This window comes from Pseudorasbora parva, chromosome 3, assembly GCF_024679245.1.
Source record: "Pseudorasbora parva isolate DD20220531a chromosome 3, ASM2467924v1, whole genome shotgun sequence".
NCBI lineage: Eukaryota > Metazoa > Chordata > Actinopteri > Cypriniformes > Gobionidae > Pseudorasbora > Pseudorasbora parva.
In genome coordinates, this window is record NC_090174.1 from 23,200,609 (window position 1) to 23,211,320 (window position 10,712).

At 38.0% G+C, this 10,712-nt stretch overlaps 1 protein-coding gene across 2 annotated transcripts; it reads left to right on the top strand.

Annotated features, from left to right (window-relative positions):
• The first annotated feature begins 92 nt into the window (after window positions 1-92).
• entr1 (endosome associated trafficking regulator 1) lies at window positions 93-10,476 on the top strand. 2 transcript variants are annotated; one of them, XM_067438173.1, is made up of 9 exons: window positions 93-135; window positions 2,585-2,656; window positions 3,065-3,153; window positions 3,446-3,856; window positions 6,435-6,508; window positions 8,839-8,950; window positions 9,070-9,132; window positions 9,301-9,440; window positions 9,532-10,476. In XM_067438173.1, the coding sequence occupies exons 1-9, from the start codon at window positions 108-110 to the stop codon at window positions 9,614-9,616; spliced, it is 1,074 nt and encodes a 357-aa protein (XP_067294274.1). In that variant the 5' UTR covers window positions 93-107; the 3' UTR covers window positions 9,617-10,476. The 2 variants fall into 2 exon arrangements, with proteins under 2 accessions (XP_067294274.1, XP_067294275.1); XM_067438174.1 differs by lacking the exon at window positions 93-135 and having other exon boundaries at window positions 2,604-2,920; window positions 9,532-10,474.
• Window positions 10,477-10,712: the final 236 nt, after the last annotated feature.

The window sequence follows — 10,712 nt, forward strand, 5'->3', positions numbered from 1 at the left end:
CATAGCTCAGCTGGATGACGCCGAGATTGGGCACGGAATCTTGGAAAATTCGGGACGGGAAGTAGGCAGAAATCATGTTTATGGATGAGACTGTTTATGTTACTGTCATGGCCGTTGGAAGCAACAACAAAAAACGTGGGTTGGTCCTCTCTCAGAAAATGTTAACTAGAGTAAGTTAGATGCCGTTTACATTCAATGCAAATATAGAGATTGCCAAGACATGTGACCAACTGGGCTGCAACGTCATCAGAACGTAAAGAATTATGGGTATGTTTGGCCAGTTTACATTGCCTGACATAGCAGGCTAGTGTTCTGGCATGAAAATAATTAAAAATTAGAGAGAAAAACTGAATATAATCATACAAAATACAGTGACTAATACAAAAAAAACATCTCTGGTTAACTAGAAGAGCATAATTTCATTCATTTGTTAAATAAGAGGCTATCTGGGGCTCGTTGCTGCTGATATCAGTGACGCGGATTTCTCATGCATACTGCAGTCTTCACACAGACGAGCGCTTTAATCTATCGTTTAACGCTGGTCGCGGAGATTTTCTGTTTGTTCTGGTGAAATCGGGAAACATAAATCACAAAAATTGTCCCTGCTCAATGTAGCCTACAACGTGATGATATTCGGTTTTTATGAGGAAAAAAAACCAAGGGCAGATTAGAAACAAGAACTTCTGACAAGCTTAACAATTGACCATTAGGATAAACAAAGTTTGCGACTCTATGCCTTTATTCACATGAAAAATCTGGGTCCTACTATATTGTGTTTAGATGCACGAATTAATCATGAGATCTATATAAATAAAATGTACCCAACCCCATTTAATGTACAATGTTGTCAATGCCATCTTTTGGACATTCGTCATATTGCGTTGGTTTTCTTTTCTTGTCCTCAAACACTCTAATCTGTTTATTTTTAAGTTACACTTAGATTAAAAAAAAAAGAAAATCGATTGTTTTATATGTTGTATTACTTTATTATGAAGGTAATCTTGGGCCTCTACTGCTGCTATCCATTAGCCTGACAAGCCAGACCCACATCAAGATGTTTGGTCTGGAAACTCACCATAGACAGGGCTCAATCCGAGGGGTGGGATAAACGGTTGTCTTTCAAACTCCCTCTGCACGCGATAGGATAGCGCTACACCAACCAGAGCAACGAAGGTGAAACAGAGCTTGTTGATACATTAAACATTCACCGTATCCGGTCGGCAAAACTCCGAACACATCTTCCCTTTTTAAGAATGACTTCAGTGCCGTTCTTTGTTCTTTTCTCAGAGAAAAGCTTAACTCCAAGTCTTCCAGAATCGCAGTCAAAGCTGATTCGAAAGACGGCTGTTTGCCAGTTTCTGTGTTTACTAGAAGCACGCAAACGCAACTCGGCCGTCGTCATTATGGCCCTGCCCGCCGACTCTATACACGATGTGATTGGCCCGTCCAGATTGAGAGGAATACAGCTCAGAAGGGTATTGAGAGTTCCTAGACGACACTTGCGGGCAGATTAAATTTGCTGCCGCTAGGGTGCGTCTAGATTTCTAGGCTAGCTATCCATGCCATTCATCGCCTTTTTTGTCACCTCGGAAACATGGCTTAGTTTTACTATTATTTTTCAATGCTGGAAAACAATAAAATGATATCCCATTCTTAAGCTTTATGCCAATTCTATTGTGGGAATGACTATTGCAGTTTATAACACAGCAGGTAGACGGCATCTTGAACACTGCGTTCATCCTCCTTGCAAATAAGAAATCTGGCGCCCGTTTGTGCCGCGGACTCCCAAAATGCTTTGCGTGTTGCCACTGTGAATACGTCATTGTGACGACACATTAGCAATCTCTATACTGCCTTGCTAAACGTCTGGTTGGGCAAGACAAAATTGTGGAAAAATCACTGTATTTAGAGTGGCAATAGTGTAGCTCCCTTTTGCCGAATCATACAAAGGGTATGATATAGGCCTAATTGATAGGCGACACATGGGCACAGTCCGTGTCCTGGTTAGAATAGCTTATTTCTCCTGATTTAAACATTCTAGGAAACTTGGGATAATGTTAGTACACAAGTCAACAAAATAGCTATATACTGTTCTAATGGTCTTTGGATATTTTAATCCAAAATTTTTACATATTGTGCCTTTTGCACCGTATAGCAACATATACTATACAACAAAAACACAAACATAACAAAGTTAACCAAAATGCTGTACATTAAAATCTGATCAATACAAACTGTTAAATAAATAAATACTTTTATGGAAAGTAAATACACATTCTTCTGAAGGTTTAATTATAATTGAATTGACATTTATTTGTAGCGCTTTTCACAAAGCAATAAAATGTGCATAGTAGGCTAGTTAACCAATATTAGCATAATAATTATACTGAAACAGACAAGTCATTTTACATGTTAGTCTATGATGCATTTCATTGACTTGACAGTCTTGAATTGATAATTACAGTACAATTGGGATATTAATATGTTATTGTTATTTTTATTGTTTATTAATATTTAATACACCACTGCAGTCAGCATTCTCATAAGCAACCATCAACCCATCTCCGACCTTCCACGTCAATAGGTGGCGATGTTGTACAAGTTCCCTGTAGAAATGCTCTCTGTCGGGCAGAAGAAGACCCTATGAAGGAAACCCGTGAGTCTTTTGGAAATTGGTATTTTAATTTCTAAAATACAGTAATTAAGGTTTATGACAGAATATTCGACATTGACATTAACTACACGAAACCGTTTACCCTGAAAACCTTTTACTTTCTGCATTACTTCGTCGTTTTTTCTTATCTTTTAATGTTGAGCTCAGTTGTTTAGCAAGTTTGCAGGATAGTTTACGTCTCAGGTCAAGTTTTCTTGTAAGTTAACATGTCCAAACACAAGACGAAAAAGCTCATCATTGAAGATGGTACGTGTCAATCTGCTTGTCTTTTGCTCTCTCTATACTCCAACATGATGATTGTAATGCTGCACAAAGTCTTGAAATTATTGAATTCTTTATTTTGAATGTCTTTTGTGCACATGGACATATGACAGACAAATTTACTTTCAGATGAGCCAAAGCAAGATGAGCTGAATCCGTTTTCATTCAAAGAGTTTATCAGAAACAAAAACCATGAGCCATGTACAGAAGCCACTGAGGTGAGGAATAAGATTACAAAGGCATTGGATAGTTTCTAGATTTTAGGTTAAAATGTATAAAAGTGTGTATCAGGTGTTCATGTAACAACAGCTCAACAGAAGTGGAGACTTCTATCAAGTATGCTTAACAATGAACATTTCTTTTTTGAGTGCTTTTAATAATTATCAGCAATGTAAATTATTCAAAACTTTGTTTTTAATGTCTTTTGCGCACATGGACAAATTTACTTTCAGATACTTTCTGATCACCATTTTACTTCAGTACTCCTGTGGTATGATTCATTTTCCAAAGGTATATGATGGTGTATGCCATGTCAGGCAGGACTATAACACCTCCATAGATTTTGCCACCAAGGGGCCTTTCTTCACAGACCCATCTGTGCTCTGTCAGCCTTCTGAAAGCGAACATGAGGAAACATGGATTGAAAGCTGCCACCCATCAGCGCTTGAAAGTTCTCATGACTTCCATCTATGTGGGACTTCAGACCTCAGCACTTACTCTGAGCAATCATCTCTGTGCAGCGATGAGAGGGAAGCAAATGTGACTGAATGGGTGCTGGGTCAATCTGACTTCCTGCCAAATAACCACTTAGGAAGAAGAAGCACAGGAAGCTATGAGGGCGATGAGGAGAACTCAGTGATTGATATTTCTTTCCATTCTAAGAAGAACAATGCTGAAAATGGCACAAAGAATGCTCAACAGGTATGTTGCTCATATGCACATGATCTGAATATTTGTTATAGTTGGTGTAGTGCGTCTTTTTAATATTAATGTTTTAGAGTTGACATGGAAAGGAAGTTGTAGTCTTTTCTTCATTATTGTGATGTATATTTTAATGAAATGGCTTCTTGAACAAGAAAAAATGTATTGGATTGTTGTGGTTTGCTATTGGTTGATCTTATGTGAGAGATGGGTTGTCCTACCTAGAGGTCGACCAATAGTGGATTTTACTGATACCGATAACAAATTTGGACCACACTTGCCAGTAACCGATTTATCGACTGACAGTTTTTAAAACAGATACTGGATTTTTTTTAAACAAATAAAAACATAACAGTGTATTAAAACAGTGCTGAACTTTATTACAAGAAATAAAATTAAAAACAGTACTGAACCATGAAAATGTGCTAAACTACACATGTAAATGAATATATTAAAAATGTAAAGTTCTAGTCCCGTCCCGTCATAATAAAAGTCCCGGTATTCGCAAGGCGGGTATTTGTTTAACAATCGCTCCAGCAGCTTTGCTCAGGTCCATAACACTCGGTCCTGCTCTGCTTTAGACTACAGTAATGTTAATAACCGCATGCATGAACGCGATTTCTGCCCGAGTCCTATTTTTCACCGGCTGTGATGAGAAGACCACATCTCCCAAGATGCTGCGCTCACACTTTGCGTCATCAAACTACGCATTTGTTTTGCATAGGCGCCCTCCAGTGGACAAAAGCTGCATAGTGCACCTTTAACCTTGCTTAATGTTACAAATGGAATATTATTGTAAATTATCATTTCATATAAATCCAAACTTTTTAGAACACTAGACGATTATCTTGAAATCGAATGCGTTTCTGATTTATTTATATTTCTGTCGGCTGCATGATGATACAGTTTGCTTTCTCACGTCGCTAGTAACAGTAGCGTCCTCTCAGTCTCAGCGACAAAGTACATACATACTGCTGTTCTTTTCCTGCTAATGCAGCATCTAGTCAGCAAAATAATTACTTTATAATAATTTGGCAACATGTAGGCTACTGTAGTGCTCTGTATTTTTATCGTTTCTGTCAGCCCTGTAGGCCGCTCTCGTGCATCATAATGCCAGCAGACCATTCTCAACGCTCTTGTACTGTGTAATGACAGGGCACCATTCTCAGTCGCTCCAGCAACGGATGGAAAAATGATCGGTATGGATTTTTGTTGATAACTGAATTTTCCACCAATCATATATCGGTGCCTATTACTCTGCAAAACCGATAAATCAGTTGACCTCTAGTCCCGCCCTCACGTCAGTAAACGTATTATCAGAGAACAGAAGAGATGTTGCAAGAGGGAGGGGAAGTTATTTTGATTAAAGTCCTCATGAAATCAAAATTGACCTTATTTACTTTGTTAGTAAACATTACTGGTGTAAGGGTGAACAATTAAAGGTGGGATAAGTGTTATTTCAAAACCGTTTTAGAAAAAGGACACAGACCGAGTGGAATAACAAACTTGTAGCCAATCAGCAGGTAAGGGGCGTGTCTGCTATTGATGGTGAGAAGAGCGCTCGCTCTCGCTCTGTGCACGTCATTTTTCAAAACACACAAGTCACACATGACGGACATTAGCCGACAACTAGCCTAATATTTGCTGCTTGGGCTCGTGTGTCATGTTCGCTTGTTAGTCCATTTGCGATCGTATTGTGGCTCACTTCAGCGATGATAAAGACCTGTTCATTTCCACACTGTATGGAGCGTCTAAATCTCCTCACTGTGTGCGTCAAGCATCAGCTCACACAATGTCTCCGACAAGTAAGATACTATACTCCTAACATATGTTTGTTTCCTATTTTCATGATCTATATAACCCTTATCCAGTCATAATTGTAATATGTCGTTAGCTGGACTGTCATGCTTGTGTTGTATAGAGTTGTTCATGAGAACTGTTTGATCGCTATGACTCTAATCTTGTCATAATTGTAATATGTCGTTAGTTGGACTGTTGGCTCGTGCTATAGAGTTGTTCATGAGAACGGTTTGTGTTTTTGTGATAGAAGGGATGACTTTTTCATTGAATATTCTACCTGGATTAGATACACAGAGATTTTGCCATAGCCGTTGATGCCTCTGGGTTTACGTATGTGTGGGGCGGAGCTATCAAAATAGGGGCGAGACCCTTTTGGGGGTAGGGGCGTGTTTGTTTTGGTGATTTGAAATATCAACAACGGTTACCAGATAGCACTTACCCCACCTTTAATTGCTGCAAGCTAATACACAGTAAAATATTGTTTGCCATGGTAGACTTTAATCAAAATCTGAAAAGTAATTTCCAGTCTGAAATGGCGTTCCTTATCAGATAACATCAGTTTGATGGCCTGGGTTTGAATATCCCTAACCACTCCCCTCCAACCGTTAGTCTGTTATGAGCGAGAGATGGAGAGGAGGAGTGCTAAGACTAGGTCTATTGATATTAAAACACATAATTAACTTAAAGTAATTATGTGCATTTATAATAAATACTGCAATATTCCATAAAAAATAAGAATTGCCCATTTTGAATTCATGTTGACTTTAATGTGTTTTAGCTCAGAGAAGAGAATTCTCTACTCAGAAAACAAATCAAAGAACTCCTTAGAAGGTCAGAAACTGACTCCAAAAGGTAAGGCTATAGTATTTACACAGAATGTAATGCTGTATTAATAATAATAAAGTTATAATGATTCTGAGGTAATTAATGCACTATCTGTATTCACAAAACATTTTATCTTTCTTAATGGCAGTAAAAGTTCTTAGCTAAGCATTTTCTCTTAACCTATTCCCACATCATGCCAAATATCTCGTGGGCTTTGGCGACTCGTTGCCGATTCTCTCTGATCACGTCTTTGATCATTCACACTGCATGATTGTCACTCGCGTGCACGAGCACCGATTTGCCTATGATTTCGGGCATTTGTCTGCAATTTCGCAAAACCTGTCGGCGAGTCAAAATCGGGGCTAAAATCGGGCAGTGTGAACTAGGCTTTAAGCTAAGAGTAAGGGTGGGGATGACCTCGTTGCTATGGATGATGTCATAATGCGTACTAACTATGCCCACAGTGATTGGCTGATAGGGGAGGGATCGCTGTCAGTGATTTATTTATAGAAATATTTTGTTGTACAAGGTTATATATGTTGTTATATTTTAAAAAAAAATTGTAAAATAAGAATGTTGCCATATTCACCTAAAGATTTTAAAATAAAAATGTTGCCCTATTTAAAGCCCCACTTGGCTACTTTTGCTCTCGGGGTCCCCCTACAGTTTGGAAAAAATAATGTCCTCAACTACTGTCGTAAGCTCTGTAATCCTACAACAGGGGATGCCATCGCGCGTGCATTTGTTGACATGACAACCCTGATAGCCCTGAACTAGTGATGCGTGGCTCGTCTCATAACCCGCGGACCCCGTATGTCTATTTAATGGTCGCGGGTGCGCGGCGGGTTGTAAAAATATATACAGTGGTGCGGTGCGGGCCAAATAACTTCATAAAAGCGTCCCGCGGGTCGGTGCAGCACTAACAGTTCCCCTGAACACTGCAAGAGGAGTTCAGAGTTCTTCTGGCGTCGCGTGTGAAATGTCTTCATCCCAGGTAACGTTACAGTCAGTGGCATATGTTTCAGCATGTCATATGAATATAATTTCATGGGTTTTATTTTTTTCAAACGCCAAATAATCACGATGCTCACGTTTACAAGCCAGCGTCATTATAGTAGTCTATTGGTTACCGTTTTCCAGAATCTATATGATACTTCAGTTCAATGTTTGAGTGGTAGCTCACCGTAACAAGCATGACAGCATCGGTCGGGCACGCCTCCTTCAGCTCACTCCGACGAGCAAACGCTGGTCACATTTTGATCCTCGTCCTGCCTTTAATCCCATCACTTTTTCGTTTCCTCTTATTGCTTTCCTCCAACAAAACCTTTTCTTTCTTATGTGTCTGTGCTGCTTCGGACATGACTATATTATCCGACGAACAAAGTTGGGCTCGCACGTCCGAATGTAAGGAAGTGTGGGTGTTGGTGGAAGTGACGTATATGCCGTAAAGCAGTCGAATTTTGTAGTTCTTTTTGTTCTCGGGTTACTACCCGAAACCTGAAGTTTAAAAGTACGATTAAAAACGATACAGACCCCATCAGGCTATGGCAGACGTGTCATTCAACCTATTGTAAGTCGATTTATCATCACAAGAGTCTTAAAAAATATATTATGAAGATTGAAAAGTTACCTAGTGCTGCTTTAAATAAAGATTTTAAAAAGTAGACTAATATATGTTCAGCTAATTGTCAGACTAACGTGTGCATCTGAAGAGAGATTGCGGAATTCAAGCGAAAATTATTAAGTTTTATAAAAAAAGTTTGTGAGGAGCATGTTCTAACTGTCTCATCAGCGCAAGAGGAGGTATATACACAGCTGAGAGCTGACTCACCTAACGTTAGTTACCTCCACAGTTTTCTGCTTCCCTTCGCCACCCCGTTCCTCGCGCTTGGTCTGCGATATGGGGCAGAACTCTGGGTTTGGGCTAAATTCCGAGTTCGGAGCCCTCGATCGCTTTGGACAGCACGTCAAATATGCTTATATTGTTTTACTTTATTCATTTGTAAATGTGAACTCGTAAAAATAACTACCACAAGTAATCTGACATTATTTTTTATTAAAGATACATTAATTATCACTATTGCCTCAGTGTTATATAGTGTCTTTGGGTGGATTGCAGCAACAGACATTATACTCTTAGCGCAAAAATTTAGTAGTCCTAAAATATGACTGACACGCCCATTATTTTAAAGAGTTTCTCCTAAATCAGCCAGTTAGGAGCTACTTTTAGCCTTAATATGTTTTGTGAATACGGCCCCTGAAGTGTATTAGTATTGCTGCTGGGTAATTAAAGACCACTGTTGCTTCTATAGATTTTAATATTATTTCTAATGATTAAACTTTCTCATTTGTAATAGGATCGAACAACTCGCAGGTGAGTTGCACAACAAGAAGTTACAGGAGGAGAGAGAGGCTAAGGCTTTGGAGACGATGGTCCAGTCAGTAGAACAAAACCTTCAGTTAATGACGGTATTTGGCATTGTGTTGTCCTTCATATGACAGATTTTAAAATGTTTAAAAAATGAGATGATGATGTTTTATATTTTTACTGCATTCAAGAAGTACAAAATCTGTTTTATCCAATACAGAAGCGGGCAGTCAAGGCTGAAAATAATATTTCAAAATTGAAGCAAGAGATACAACAACTCCAGGTTTGACTTCTTTCCATATGCGCAAGCACACTAAAAAAACACTATATACAGTATAATGGAACATTCATATTTATATACTGTAATACAGTCAAATATTCTACTAAATAACTTCTGTAAACTTTGTTTAAATTTGTGATCAAAATGACGATTTTATCTTTTTTTCCTCAGGGCCAGCTTGAAGGATATAAAAGTGAAAATGAGAGGCTTAGATGTGGAGAAACTAAAGCCATGACCACAATGAGACACAATGCCCAAGTGGCCTCTGAGTACCTTAACAAAGCAGCTCAAGATGCAGAGACTTCTATCAAGTATGGTTAACAATAACCATTATGTATTTGAGTATATCTCTTTTAATAATTATCTGAAATGTCTAAATGAATGTGTTGTCTATATTTACAGGCAGTTGCTGACAGGAAGAGAGACACTCTATTTTGTTTCCCAGTTATTGACTTCAATTGACAAGATCACAGAGATTCATGATTAAACTTTTCTGAGTGTTTTCTTTTCACCTCCAAACGTCATGCTTTATACACTATAGACTCACTGTATTTAGACTGGTACTTCATTGTTTATTATTTTATTTATCAACTTCATTAATATCATGTTTAGGTTTTATGAAATGGCAAAATGAGGTGTGCTAGGCCAAATAATCACCAAATTAAGTTCTAGCAGGAGGACACTGACACTCAAGTGCACCAAATATTGCCTTGGATTCTCTCACCAAAATCAAAGCTCTATATTGTAGTGCTGTATTTTTAAAACCTTTTGCACTTTTGTCAAATAAGTCCTTTCTTAAAATTCTATTACATATTACTTAAAAGATTTTCAGTGTTTCTTGATTGTATTTTTTATATACAAATTAACACATTTCTATAGTTCGACTGTTTTAAAATGTAAAACATTTTAGTTATTTAATTATTTAAACAATACTTTACTAATCAGCATTGGATGACGTGCCTTATATCCACGATGCTCTTTATTGAGTTAATAAAGGTTTTCAGTCGTATGGTCCTATTGTTCTTTGAGAATTCAACATCCTTTTCAGTCACCTCTCATTGCCTCAAGCTCCCCCTGTTTGTGTGTGTGAGAGTTTGCTCAAAAGTTTGTGTGTGTGTGAACAAGAGTTAGGGATGATGGTGGTCATGGGTGTGTGTTTTTGTGTGACTTGCAAAAAGTTTGTGGGCTATGCTAGGGAATTTAAGAGATATGTCTGAAAAATGCTTGAAATATGTTAGTTGCTGTATTTAGGTAGATGAAGCCTATTTTGGGGGGCTGTGCTCTTACTTATGTGCTTAATAGTGATTATTTATGTGCCTGTTGTTGTCTATTGGAGGTTGTTGATAAACTAGGCTTAATTATGAGTCTCAATAAAGGTGAGTAGAATTTATTACACTGTGAGATTGTGGACAATTTACCTGTCTTTAGAAGAGTGTAAATGCGTGTTATTGTGTAAATGCGTTTTATCTTAAGAATTAAGCTTCACTATAAATTTACACTGACTTTTAGGTTTTAAAAAGGTTTTCTATTTGAAAATTAGCTTATTTACATGATTTTCCAAAGACAACCGTTTCATAAAGATT

Coding starts and splice junctions, on each gene's coding strand:
- entr1 (XM_067438173.1), top strand. CDS start 108: ATGGCCGTTGGAAGCAACAACAAAAAAC. Junction 6,509..8,838: donor TCAGAAACTGACTCCAAAAG/GTAAGGCTATAG, acceptor CATTTGTAATAG/GATCGAACAACTCGCAGGTG. Junction 8,951..9,069: donor AAAACCTTCAGTTAATGACG/GTATTTGGCATT, acceptor TATCCAATACAG/AAGCGGGCAGTCAAGGCTGA.